Genomic DNA, 13799 nt, shown 5'->3' on the forward strand with positions numbered 1-13799 from the left:
CTATTTTCTAACCGACTTATAAAAATTATATAGTCTACAAAAAAAAGTTATGTACTTTCGTTTTATTATATAAGGGATCATTGATCGATGTATAATTGGTAAAGCACTTTGACAAATTCATATTAGCATATTATTAAAAGCAAGAGGAATCAAAATCTTCTGAAACAAAATATTGTTCTCGTTACTAACGGGAGAATTCTGTTTATTTCTTTCCTTGATACCATCCTCGCAATTTTCTGGTACATCCAAAGCAATACTAAAATCTCCATTAGCAGTTTTATAATCGTGCGATTGAACGCTCGCTAAAGCAGTGTTTAACAAATCATTAGCATCGTCATAAAACCCAACGCAATCGCGTAGCTCTGCTTCAATACTTGCATATCCCTTGCCCTTGAGGATATGTTCAATGATTCCTTTAACATTCATAGCTTTTGCTTCAGCGTTCTTCGTCGATGCTATGATCAAACCTTCGAGGGTGGTTGCGGTTCTGCTTTGTGGATCTTGTGTAAGAGAATCGACGCATAAATTGTATATTAAGGCCGGTTCTTTCACGGTTGCTTTCTTGCAAGAATCTTGAATGAGAGTTTGAGAAAATGCGAAACCATTCAAGAGAAGAGAGAACATAACCAATGAAACCAAAAACTTCATCTCTTTTTAATTTTTTTTTCTGTGGAAGAAGTAGAGAAAATAAGAATTGATTGATGATGAATATGTTCACTTTGTGTTACAATTTATAGTAAAAGTGAACATAGAAGTTTTTGGTAAGACTCTTTGACTGTGTACAACGGATGTGTTGAATCATTAATTCAATAGTTAAATCATTAATACAAAATAATAGTAAAAGAAAAAACATGTATATGTACAATGGACTCTTTGACTATGTACAATGGACTCTTTGACTATGTAAAATGATGAGTTGATGACTATGAACATAACTATTGAATTAATGATTATAAATGTTTTTTCTTTTACTATTATTTTTCTATTAACCTCCAATTTATTTATTAAACAAAACCATTATAGATGATAAAGATTGTATGAATGTTGAATTTTTAGGTGGAGGAAAAATAAGATGATGTGAAGTGGTAAAAAGTGAAAAAAAAAATGGTGTTGAAAAAAAAAACTAATGTATATATCTTCATTAAACACCCCTTAATAGGTCTTTTAACTTTAGATTAATATTAGTTTAATTTAAAACTCCACTAACTATGTATATATTGATATTTCTCACTCCACGGCTGAACCTTAAAATGAGTGTCTTAAAAATTAAAAATTAACTACATTGTAACCCGCGGTATACCGCAAGCGAGTTTTTCTAAACTATTTTAAAAAAAATTCAACTTATATTTATTTGTTAATTATGTTTGTTTTATGTAGTGTTCAAGATTATATAAATGTATTTTGATTATTAAATTTAGGACCTAACGCACGGTATATTATAGAATATATTATTTTTTACTTAACCGTAATTTAATCAATTTAATGAAATATGTTTAATATTCTATTATTGATAGTGATAACACAATAATGAACTTATGATTCAACCATGTTGTTGATAATTTTAAATTTATATTAATATTAACCCAAACTCGTCCCGACGTATATATATATATAACAATGTCTGTGATATTTTTTAAATAAGTGTAAATATTTATAAGATTTTGAATTTTTTGAAATTTGAAATTTTTTATATCTAAAATAACTAACCGTTCATCTAAAGAAGCGAGACAAAAAACCGAATAAATTCGATTACAAGATTATAATTTTTGTTGCTTGTTAAGTTAAACTCACTTCTCATTCAAATTTATATTTATTTTGTTCTCATTTAGTCATTTATGATATGATATGAATTTAATTTTTCAGATTTATATTCATTTTTTCTCATTCAAATGTGAGAGAGGTTAAGCACAATTTTTATTCTTTACTTGAGTAAAACATGCCCGTTTTTTCAAAATTCAAATAACAACAAATGCAGGAAAAAAAATATAGTTACATCTATACTATTAAAAGGGAAGCATTTTTAATAAGTAGACATAGATTAAGAGATTATTACATGAAATGCCATTTAAAACAGAATAAGGATATATATAACTCAGAGCCAAACATATACAATTAATAGAAGAACTGTATACGGTAAACATGTATCCAAACGGACCTATAATTAGTAGCACAAAAAGGGAAACAAGTAAACAACATTTACGACATACAAAAATAATTAGCATTCAAACAAGTACACAACAATAATTAGCATTCAAACAAGTAAACAACAATAATTAGCATTCAAAATTTCCATAATCCGAATCTTAATAGTTACGAATTTAAATATCAACCATATTTGAATTGTTTAGGATATGAGTCATTAGGATCAAATTCAAAATCTTTAGAAATATATATCTACTTACCAAATGTGCACACAATAATAATTACTATCACCTAAATTATAGACATTTTCAATTCAAAAAATCGTAAATACAGGAACAAAAAAACAATTTTGTTATGAAAATATATGGTATCATTTGCATTTATCCTATTAATGGAATCGCTGACCTCCACTATAAATATAACCATCGTTAGACAAAGAGCTTTGTACCCGATCCTACTTGAAATATCTAATTTTATATATCAAAATGGCTACCAACGATGGCAGATCCAAATCATGATGTCAAGCTTTTCAAACCAGTGGGGATATGTCGTTTTATCAGATAAAATAATAAAAAAATCATCAATTATAAACAATGGTTTGAATTTATAAAGTATTTAGTATGCATACTTCTTTTCTAAGTCTTTTTTTAATATGAAACTAATTTATGTTGAATTCTATTTTTTTACAGAGTTCAAAAATTCATGTTTAACTCAAAAAAATATATGTGTGGCGTTTTTGTTCTATTTAGAACTACTCTTTTAAGGTTTTTATGCTTTTAGTATTCTAATATTTTTCATCCTTGAAAAGGGTTATCATTTATATCATTGTTGACAAAATCCTAACCATTTAACAACAAAATGTGTTGTTTATCTTTATGAAATTATATCTTAAGACTATCATAACTATGAAAATAGTAATATCTTTAATTAAGATTTGAAATTTTAAATTGATATTTTCATTTTATATATTATTAATGATACATGAAGATACCAATATAGATACTTGGAGGTACTTCCTACCAAAAAAAATACGTGAAAATGCCAATATATAAATGATTTTAATATTTTTTTTGTCACGCATGGTTTTAACATTTTTTTGTCAGACATGATTTTAATATTTATATGTATATATATGTTTGCATGCGGTAAAAAGAACTAATGTTGTTACTACATATGGTGTCAAGGAGAAAAAAACATGTAAGGTGAAAGGTGAAGGAGTATTGACAAAGGACTTTAATTATCAATAATATAATTCTGAAGTGATTGATTCTACTTAATATAATTGTATAGTAGATTTGTGCAACCATCCACACATATAGCATAGGTATATATGTGCGGTATAAGAAATCAAAATGTTTATTAATATATTTTACAAAATTATTTTTAAATTGTAAATTCACTTTTTGTTTATTTTTATTTAATTTGTGTTATTTAAATTGTGGTAATCAAACAAAACATATTTTAGAGTATTGGTTAGAATTGCATATCCAAACTTATACAAAACCAATAACCTACAATAAAATTTTGGAAATGTAATTATCAATTTTACATAACATATAGAAATCAATTTTAATTCGATTGCATAAATATAGAACTAAACATACCAAGTTTTTTTTTGGGGCAAAAAGAAGCTATCTTACCAACTAAAACGAAAGAACCTATCATACCAACATAATTACCGTAACTGTGTTAGTGCATAAGGATAAGTTTTGTTAATAAATACTAATGAATAAATATCAAATTTAAAGAGGAATAGTTTCACTTTTTTCACACATGAATATATAAAATTTTGGGTAACAGGCTACAATTCTTTTTTTTAATAGCTATATTTTATTCTCAAAATCTAACTTGAGTACGAGCAATTTGGAATGAAATAAATTTGAGTATTTTTGAATATCTTACTGAGTTTTAGTCTATCAAAACATAAAATAATCTCTTATGCAATCTCTTATGACATATTTTATAGATAATTTTTTTTATTGAAATACATGTTACCCACGGGTTTTGCAAATTCAACACGGCGAATACAAACATTGCTCATGTGGTTTTTGGGTGGCAAGTAAAAAAATAGCAAAACTATTACAAAGTAAGTCTATCAATGTGGGTTTGTCACGCTATACAATTTAGGTCATCAAGTTTAGGAATTTTAATCATTATGGCAGATTTTATCCAATTTGATAGATAATGAGAAATATAAAAAAAAATTGTATAATGTCCACTAATTTGTAAAAATTAAATATCCAAACAAAAAGTACATGAAGTATGAATATCCCATCCAAATCTTCTACCTATTTCTTTATATGTTACACTAAAATATACAATCTCAAATGGATAAAGTATTTTTAAAATCACAATTATGAAATAGAATAAACATGACATATATGGGACATGACGGTTTTTCTGTCAAGATATAAACATTCTATATTCGTCTTACTCTTTTTAATTGTAGTTGTTTATACTTTTCGTCTAAAAAATCAAAACATATATGATCATTCTTTTCGTCTAAAAAAACAATAACATATCAAATGCTATACTGATAAGAGTTTAGATTATAAATGTTACTAATATTCGTTAAAAATATGTTTATAAACATTATCCCGCACATACGTAAATATTGCAAACCTGATAATAATCTTAATTTTTGAAATCATCCCCGCACGTACGTGTGGGTCCGAATCTAGTTAATGTGATACATGTATATAAGTATTGTTCATATTTCGTTTATACCTTTAAAAATAAAATCATGTTTGGTTATACTGTAATTAGTAGATAATTAATTGTAAAGACTGATTAGATACATGTATATAAGTATTGTTCATATTTCGTTTATACCTTTAAAAAGGTTCCTTACCAAATCCGATTAGGTAATATTCTTTTATGGGTGGTAATTTGATTTAGTCAATGTTCTAATATGTCGCAGAATATATGGAGAATATGTCGTTGTTTTGTTTGTTAATTTGTTTCTTACTTAACGACTCAACCATGAAAATATTTCCATATCCATTGTTAATATCAAAGATTTACTTTTGATATATTAATTATTGTTAGCATTTTTTAATTTGTTTTTTTGGATAATAAATACTAATGACATTGGTTATAAATATCTTCAAACTTCAAGACTACTTTGATAAAAGGTTAATCATAATTGCTAATTCTCTAATTGATTTGGCCTAAAATCCTAGATAATTAAATTTGGAATTTGATTTTTAATTAGAAGTTTTTTCTAATGATGCAGTCATACAGACCACATAGATATAGTTTAAAGAATCCGGATATATTGTTTCCACTCTCACTAATATCTAATCACTTCAATTTGAAATCCATGTGGTGACGAAACGCATAAAAACAAGGGTTACTTTATCATCTCCACTTGTATAATATACTTTAGAAGTTTTCCATTAATAATCTAAAACTGTATGTAACCAAAGAGATAAATGAAAATAATACGGTATTGGAAACTATAAGTCGTTTCCCTCTGCTTTCAAAATCCCATATTGGATCTTGCATCGGTTGTGTTCTTGGTTGCACTGATTGTGCCAACATGCAAGTTTGTTCCGGCGATGACAACATATTTGCGGTAAGGGCTAAGCATTCTAGACCTGGGACAGCGAGTGTGGACGCACCTCTCACGTTTAAACATTGTCCTTGTGCGACTTGTCCTGATCCTGATGATGCGGTTGCTATTTTCACGTCTCTCAAGAAAATATCTGTGCACGGTACTCTCTCGCTGCACCTGAAGTCAACTCCGTACTCTGACTTCGACGTCCCAACGAAATTACTATACATCACATTGCTCACTTCCACTGCCGACGACTAAAACAACCAAAAAAATATATATTTCATTTTCTGATCTAAAACAATTTTATGATCAACGTTAGTAAATTTGTGGTACGTACCTTATGATCTTTGGCTTTATCAGAATCTCCTCCGTTGTAGAGCTGATCGATAATAATTGGATTTTCTACATTGTCTAGAGTTATTCCATGGAATGTAATCATTCTTGCGTAACCCGATCCGCCCTATGTATATTAGGAGATATTATAAAGAACAAGAAAAAGAAACACAATGTAAAATCATGAGTTAATGAGAGATTATTAGAAAAGTACCTGCCAAGTTTTGATCCGAGCCCCATTCGTAGTTCCTCTGAAGTTACAGTTTTGGACACATACATTCTCAACGGTAGCTGTCTCCCCATCTTTTCCCAAGCTTCCTATGCTATATATTTTACAATATACATGGTTAATGGTTTTTAGTATATACTATATAAAAATAACGTTACTTTGGTAGATTTTTAATTAGTTAACCTTATTCCATGGCCTGGTCCGCAGTCTATACCGGAAATCCGGATGTTTGACGTCCCTGAACTTATCGCTATGCAATCATCACCTAGTAATGAGTGTAACGACATGTGAATGATACATCAATTAAGATAATCAGTAAATTCCAAACGACATTATATGGATGCGACATTCGGTGGACCGTCTATTTTGACATGTAACAAGATTGCATTCATACAGGAACTAGTTCTAAAGCTGCTTTTGTTTTAATAATGTATGTAATCTGAGGCAATACTAAAAAATTGCCAAGAGTCCCCAAAAGTAGTTAGAAATTGAGTTTTCATACCGGTTGCGATGAGGCAGTCTTGGATGACAACGTTGGATGAACCGCCTACGTCGATGCCATCAGTGTTAGGACTTGATTCCGGCGCATTTATCCGGAGACTTGAGATGGTCACGTAGTTGCAATCGTTAATGTGAATGTGAGCCATTGGACTATCTACGTGCGTTAATCCACTCAATCTAAGGTTGTTGCAGCTCTTGAACTTCAATGCCTAATACCTCAGAATATCTCGTTTTATTTAATTTTCATAAAACTGCAAACAAAACGAATCAATGTTTTGGAAAATGAAACATCTAACGTGACACTCACGGTAGGTCTGGAGCCTTTGTGTTCCCACCAGCTCGAACCCTGGCCGTTAATTTCGCCGTCACCTTCAACCACAAGTCCTTCAATGTCTGCAAAAAGAATCCATTGATCTTTGTCTCCTTTCCAATTTCCTTTACTCGATGCAACCAGATTGCCTAAAATCTTCATTTAAATTACTAATTACTTACCTCAGCAAAGTCTTCATTACTTTAACAGAAAAAAAGAAGAAGCAAATTCTTCATTAATATCAAAAACAGAAAACAGGGGAAAAACAGAGTACCTGAACAAAAATAGGGGCCGATTTGCAAGAACCTTGAAACTTCAGGGGCTGTAACATAAATGTCATCCCTGCCGGCACGACAAGCTGCCCATCTCCTGTTCCGCTACAGACAGCTTCCCAAGCTTTCAAGAACGCCTACAAAGTTTATAATTTTTAGGAAACTTTATGAACAAAATTAGAACTACAAGACTAATATAAATTACCTGCGAATCGTCTGTAACTCCATCTCCAACCGCTCCGAATTGAGTAACATCCAATGCATTCGAAGAAGTGAAGATATGGAGAATGAGCAGTGAGAAATTTAAGAACCAAGCCTTCTTCTTCATATATTATTGGAGAAAGAAGAGTTAAACCATGAACTAAAATGAATATATTTACAGTATAAGAACATAGATTGTTCAAGCGAAGGCTTTACTATATACTAATTATATAGATGCCATATTTACAAAGAAAAGAAGATGCTAAAGAGCTTTACCATTTTCAGCGGATATGTGTGTGGGACAGTAGAAGACAACGTATGTGAAATCCAAAAATATGTATAGGTATATGTATATTTAAGTTACTTAATAAAAAAGATGATACATCAACAAGTAAATTTTATATACTGGAAACTGGAGTATTAATTACCAGTGTCCATGAGGGGGTCAGAGTGGGCACTGTAATTATTAGTAATAAATAAAAAGGATGTCATAAAAGTACGTACCATTGTCTTACTATTACTGTTATCTACAGAAAAAATATTTAATAATTGTGTATTCATTTAGAACAATTTTAAAGCAAATTACTAAAAATATAACAAAAGTATAAGGAAAAATATTTATAAAAAAAACTTCCATATATATACAAACTAAATTGATACTTTCTCCGTTTCAAAATATAGGATGTTTTAAGCAAAACACGCAGATTAAGAAATCTTTACTTTTAAAAAGTTTAACCAATCAGAAACAATACTGCATAATATAAAATACTAAACTAATCTAAAAGTTGCATTGAAATTTAAAAACATCTTATATTATGAAACAACAAACTTCTCCAAAACATCTTATATTTTGAAACGGATGGAGTATTTTTCTATCGCTAAAATTTTGGAAGTCTTAAAAGAGAACATCCAAAATCTTGGTCATTGAGATATACTTATAATTTTATGATTCCGAACTTGGAAGTTTTAGTGGTCCACGGACTCCAAAATAAGTGTGGCATGTTTTTATTTTATCCTATCAACAAAAATAAAATATCATGCAATATTTGTCTACTTTTTTTTCTTTTTTTTTTGTATACTTTTGACAAAGCTTATTGGTTTTCAGACCTAGAACTTTGAGATCGGGCAGCGAATGACAATGTTTATTGGATTTTTCAGACCTTGAACTTGTAACTGGGCAGTGAATGACAGAGTTTTTATTGGTTTGCACACCTAGAACTTGGCAAGGGGCAGCGAATAAAATTAACTCACTATATTTGTATGCTTTCCTGATTTTTGTTCCTTGCTTGTATAATTTTATATTTCGATTTGTTACAGATCATATTAAATGTGACTGATGATAATCCGGAAGTATAACTGATTTCTTTAGTTTGAAGAATCCAAAGAAACTTCCGTTCGCTTCTTCTCTTTTCTGTCTACTTTTGACTTCATATTTCGCTTTTCTATTTCTTTTTGTTTCTGCTTAGCTTTTGGTTTGGGTTTTCAATATTTTAGCTTTTTCTTTAGGTTTCGAAAGAACAAAAATAAAATAAATTATCATACTAGTTGTCGTATAATAGTATTATTATTGTAAAAATTTAATTTTCTTTCCATCAGTAGCTCAGAATCATATTATTCAATATACAGGCCTAAATACATGTTTCAGCGGAATGTGTAACGACCAGGCTCATTTTTGGCCCATATGACAAAGATCAGGAGCTGTGCTTAAAATTCTACGATCTCTACTACAACTTTTTCTTGGGTCGACTAAAAAAGTCTCATGATCTCTAAAATTAAAGTCTATCTTTTTAAGCTAGATGTAAATAATATCAGAAACACACAAGGAAATGGGTCTAATAGAGCTTCTGTGGCCACAATATTTATCTAAATCTAAGCAAAAAAAAAAGAAGAAGAACGATGAAATAGCGAGAGAGTTAAAGCCAAATAATTATGCAATACTGAATCGTTTTTTCATATCTTGTTTCTCTCAGAATGTATCCGTAATCGACAATTCCACCTTTTTCTTTCTTATATGTTATAGTAAAACATTAAAACCGAAATTGATAATTCTGTAAATCCCACATTTATTATTGTGATTAAACTAGTCTTAAGTTGATAGATAGTATTTCACGCTAGCTAGTTGTGAGAACTGAAATCAAGTTCCCCTTCCGAAGTGATTCGAATGCGGAGGAGTTTATCACCGTTTAATAGTTCCGAACTAAACTGAGAGTATTTGAGTGCAAAAAGTGTATTATTGCTTGAGAGTAAAAGTTTTTTTTCGATCCTTTCACAAGTGACACCCCCCTTACATATTTATACCGACCAATTTATTACCTAATTAATGCACAATTAATAGGACACGAGTTGCGCAGCCTAATTAATCCTCTTGAATGCGGGAATCTTTGACCGGGCCCGAGCTGCGAGCTGACCAACACGAAGCATCTCCGCGCTCTCTTCCTTCCTCCGGGCCTGATGGGCCGATCAGTAATACGCTCTTGGCCCACTGAACAACCCCGGCCTAGGCCCTTTGCCTATTGCCCGAGATGACAGATCATGGGTACAACACTAGTAATTAATCACTAACCACGCAAAGGTAAAGAGACAAATCATCAGTGGCTGCGTATCAAAAACTTTTCCGTGAGCATTACTGCTGCATACGGGAATTTCACCGGGTCCATCAACGGATATTAAGGTTTTGAATGGGATGACAGAAAAATAACAGATAATATAATAATTTTATCACTAAGTTACCATTCAATTTTTTTTTTTTTTAAAGTTAATGCAGATGAACGGTGTGTAGTTCATTTTTTTGTCTTTTTGTGGTAAATGCAAGAGAAATACATGAAAATATGGTCTACAGTTTTTTTGATGATGTTCACCTTGATTTGCATTTGAACAACCAAATATTTAATCTACTTTTATTCTGTTTGATCTGCTTGAACCACTTAATCTGCTCTGCATGATATGTTTCTCCATTCAAAGCCTAAGTTGATGTGCTTCAAAATAAAGTCCCCTGCAATCTACGGTTTACTTTACATTATTTGTTCCTAGTGGGCTACAATCGCGATGCAGCCGTATTTGCAGCACATGCTGCTCCGCGTATAACATTATAACTAGATTAGGACCCGCAATATATCACGGTAAATTATTTATAACTAAAACATTTAAATTATAAGCTGTATTTATATATTAAGTATGTTATAATTATATAATAATTGTTAATTTTATGGTTTAAACCATATAATACCGTAATATAATTTAATTTTTACATAATATTTATTTAATCAATTTAATTAGATATATCTATTATCTTATACCGATAGTGTTAACAAAATAATGAAATTATGTTGTACACGTGTAACACCGAATTAATGATATTTGAAATTTATATAAATATCGACAAAACCCGTCCCGCTATATAACCCCGTCCCAAAATATTTTAACTTGCACTATATCATCTTAATTTTTAATATTTATTTTTTTGTATTATAAATATTAGACTGAGTTGATAGGTTATTTATTAAGATTGTAACCATTTACATTTTATAAGATTGACGCTTCTTATAAAGTTTAAATATTTATAATATTTAGAATTCTTAAAATGGTTGAGTATTTCTCATATTTGAAGTTTCGTAAAAGTTTAAATATATTATTAATATTTTAAAAGTCTTTTTATTTTTTTAAAAAGTGGAAATATTTATAATAATTAAAATTCTTATAAAGTTTGAAACTTCATAAACATTTAAATATTATTAATATTGTTAATATTTTATAAAGTTTAACTTTCTAAAAAATATAAATATTTATAATATTTATACTTTTATAAAATATAAATATTTAAATTTTTAACAGTTTTAATTATCTATAATATTTAAATTTTAAAAAATCTTTAAAATAAAGAACCGGAATAAACAAAATAAAAGTTTTTAAGTTTGTATGCCTGATAAATCAAGCTTTCTACTTATTTGTATGCAGAATCATTATAGTTTTTTTTTATAGTATGACTCTTAACCACTGCCCAATTTTTTAGGCGATGTGGGATATTGTCCATTTTTAAAAATTTGTATTACATTATATGTAGGAAAAAATCATAATTTTTATTAACTAAATGTATTACAGAATAATTCAAGATAATTCAAATATAAATAAAATGGAAGCATATATTTATGTTTGAATGAAGTATAAATATTTCTTTATTTTTCAAAAATCTTTCATATAATTAATTTTCAAATTTCTGGTAACTAATATTAAAATTAATGCATTAAATGCTTATTATTTCTAAAATGAATTTTTTGTCAAAGGAAGCTGCAAAAATATTAGTATAGGTGCATAAATAATAAATGTACACACGAATACACGTATTAAAGTGACATGTGGTGCACACGTGAGGCATCAGTCTTTTGATCTCGAACAGCTCCGTATTTGGTGACATCAACTATTTGGGAGAAAAATATTGTATAGTACACTGTACACAACAAGAATATAATCCAAAATTATTCCTGCATTGTTTCAGATACAATTAAGTGGTTAGATAGATACTTAGATATATTGGCTGCTTTGTTTTTTGTTTTTTTTTTTTTTTGGCACTGAAACGATAAAATTTCATGATTTTGACAATTTCAGAAGAGATAAAAAAGTTGGAGCAAAGTGATAAGGATTAACGTGTCTTACCATACATTTTAGTAGGTTTAGAATAAAATTAGAAAATATCGGGTTTTATATAAGGATGGCAAGAAATAAAGGATTTGATCAATTGATCATTTACATGTTGATGCGGCATAAATGATCCTGAAAAGATAGCGAAAATATATTTTCTTATAAGCTTAGTCAACACTCAACAGACAGATACGCCCATTTTATGTAACCATTATGTAATTTTTGGAACACAAATCTTTGTTGTAAAGAAAAATAACTAAGGTAATTATAAACGGACAATACAAAGTAATTATGTTCCGGTAAATAAGGTGCAGGTGACACCGGTTTTTCAATGACCAATGCAAATTATAACGATCATTCAAACAAATGGCGATTCAATATACAGTCAAACTTCTATAAATTAATAAGGTCGGGACCATGAAATTTTATTAATTTATAAAGGTTTTAATTTATCGATAAATTAATAATTATTAATTTATCGATAAATTAATAAAAGAGATTTTTAATTTTCATAATTTTGAAAATTTTGTATTACAAAATAAGATACTCTTGTTATCATTTATATTTTTAAAGAATTTTCTTAGTTTGTAATCTTGTCTATCGTAATTGTTAAGTTAAGAGTTTAGGTAAAAGTGATAGATGTTAGAAGTTTAGAGTTTAAAGAAATTGCTACTAGTATCATTCATGGTAATGATGAAGTCGAATTAAATATTATGGTAATTTTAGAACCAATTACATATAAAGAAGCAATTACCGCATTTAGAACTCTTAATATTTTTTGGATGCGATTTGAAAAAACGACAATGAAAAAGATTAGAGATGCACTCTAATAAGAATGCAAATTCAAGAATATACAAACAACAATAGAGTCGTATTTCACTAGATTTTCTTATATATATATATATATATTATTTGATTATTAATTTATGATATTGATGGGACTATATTTTTACATAGAATTTCCAAAAAATTATTATCTTATTAATTTATAGAAATGTGTCATTTTTTACACCGAATTTATTAATTTATAGCGAATATTAATTTTAAGAGTATTAATTTATAGAAGTTCAACTGTATTATATGATATAATAATTTATAGGAGTATCCAATTGCATTAGTTATTGCCGCCATTGCACTACTAGTGTTGCTTGGTGTATACCGCTTTATCACCTATTCCTTCTCGTTTTGTGTTAACCACATTTTTTTGGATAATAGTGCAAGTCATGAATCAAAACTCATGCTAAGAATCAGAAGCATTTAGATCGTCACTAAACATTAGCTAGTAATCTTTATTTTATTTTATCAGCTAGTAATCTGACTGAAGTTAAGAGACAAATTTCGGGTGACTCCATGCATATCAAAAGTCGTGCCTTAAGTATTGATTGTATATATATGAAGATACATGTAGATCTTCCCGGTTGCACCAATGATTAAGTTGATACTATTGATTAAGATAAGGTTGGTGCATTGTATCACCGTGATGCTACAGTTAAGGTTTACGCCAATTTCTCCTTGCATCGTGCTTCTTATATAGTTATTCCTCCAACAAATGATATTATATTGGTAATTTGGTAATGTCCACCACATAGATATTCTTCTAATAAAGATGATATAGAA

The 13799-nt window shown here is 29.1% G+C and overlaps 1 protein-coding gene and 1 pseudogene across 5 annotated transcripts; both read right to left on the reverse strand.

Moving 5' to 3' along the window:
- Window positions 1-47: 47 nt before the first annotated feature.
- On the reverse strand, window positions 48-700 carry LOC104745888 (pectinesterase inhibitor 12 pseudogene; annotated as a pseudogene). Its single transcript, XR_015582814.1, has one exon. The product of XR_015582814.1 is annotated as a pectinesterase inhibitor 12 pseudogene (transcript).
- A 4782-nt stretch (window positions 701-5482) lies between these two features.
- On the reverse strand, window positions 5483-7936 carry LOC104748216 (putative polygalacturonase At3g15720). 4 transcript variants are annotated; one of them, XM_010469891.2, is made up of 9 exons: window positions 7824-7936; window positions 7552-7668; window positions 7349-7483; window positions 7072-7230; window positions 6766-6973; window positions 6447-6528; window positions 6249-6357; window positions 6039-6161; window positions 5483-5955 (listed from the first exon to the last, which is right to left on the reverse strand). In XM_010469891.2, the coding sequence occupies exons 1-9, from the start codon at window positions 7824-7826 to the stop codon at window positions 5527-5529; spliced, it is 1365 nt and encodes a 454-aa protein (XP_010468193.2). In that variant the 5' UTR covers window positions 7827-7936; the 3' UTR covers window positions 5483-5526. The 4 variants fall into 4 exon arrangements, with proteins under 4 accessions (XP_010468193.2, XP_087342945.1, XP_087342946.1 ...); XM_087486819.1 differs by lacking the exon at window positions 7824-7936 and having other exon boundaries at window positions 7072-7223; window positions 7552-7811; XM_087486820.1 differs by lacking the exon at window positions 7824-7936 and having other exon boundaries at window positions 7072-7157; window positions 7552-7808.
- Between the last annotated feature and the right edge of the window lie 5863 nt (window positions 7937-13799).

The sequence above is a fragment of the Camelina sativa genome, chromosome 15, assembly GCF_030686135.1.
Source record: "Camelina sativa cultivar CO46 ecotype springtype chromosome 15, ASM3068613v1".
In the NCBI taxonomy this organism is placed as follows: Eukaryota; Viridiplantae; Streptophyta; class Magnoliopsida; order Brassicales; family Brassicaceae; genus Camelina; species Camelina sativa.

Coding starts and splice junctions, on each gene's coding strand:
- LOC104748216 (XM_087486818.1), bottom strand. CDS start 7,674: ATGAAGAAGAAGGCTTGGTTCTTAAATTTCTCACTGCTCATTCTCCAT. Junction 7,484..7,551: donor GAGTTACAGACGATTCGCAG/GTAATTTATATT, acceptor TAAACTTTGTAG/GCGTTCTTGAAAGCTTGGGA. Junction 6,529..6,765: donor AGACTGCCTCATCGCAACCG/GTATGAAAACTC, acceptor ACTCATTACTAG/GTGATGATTGCATAGCGATA.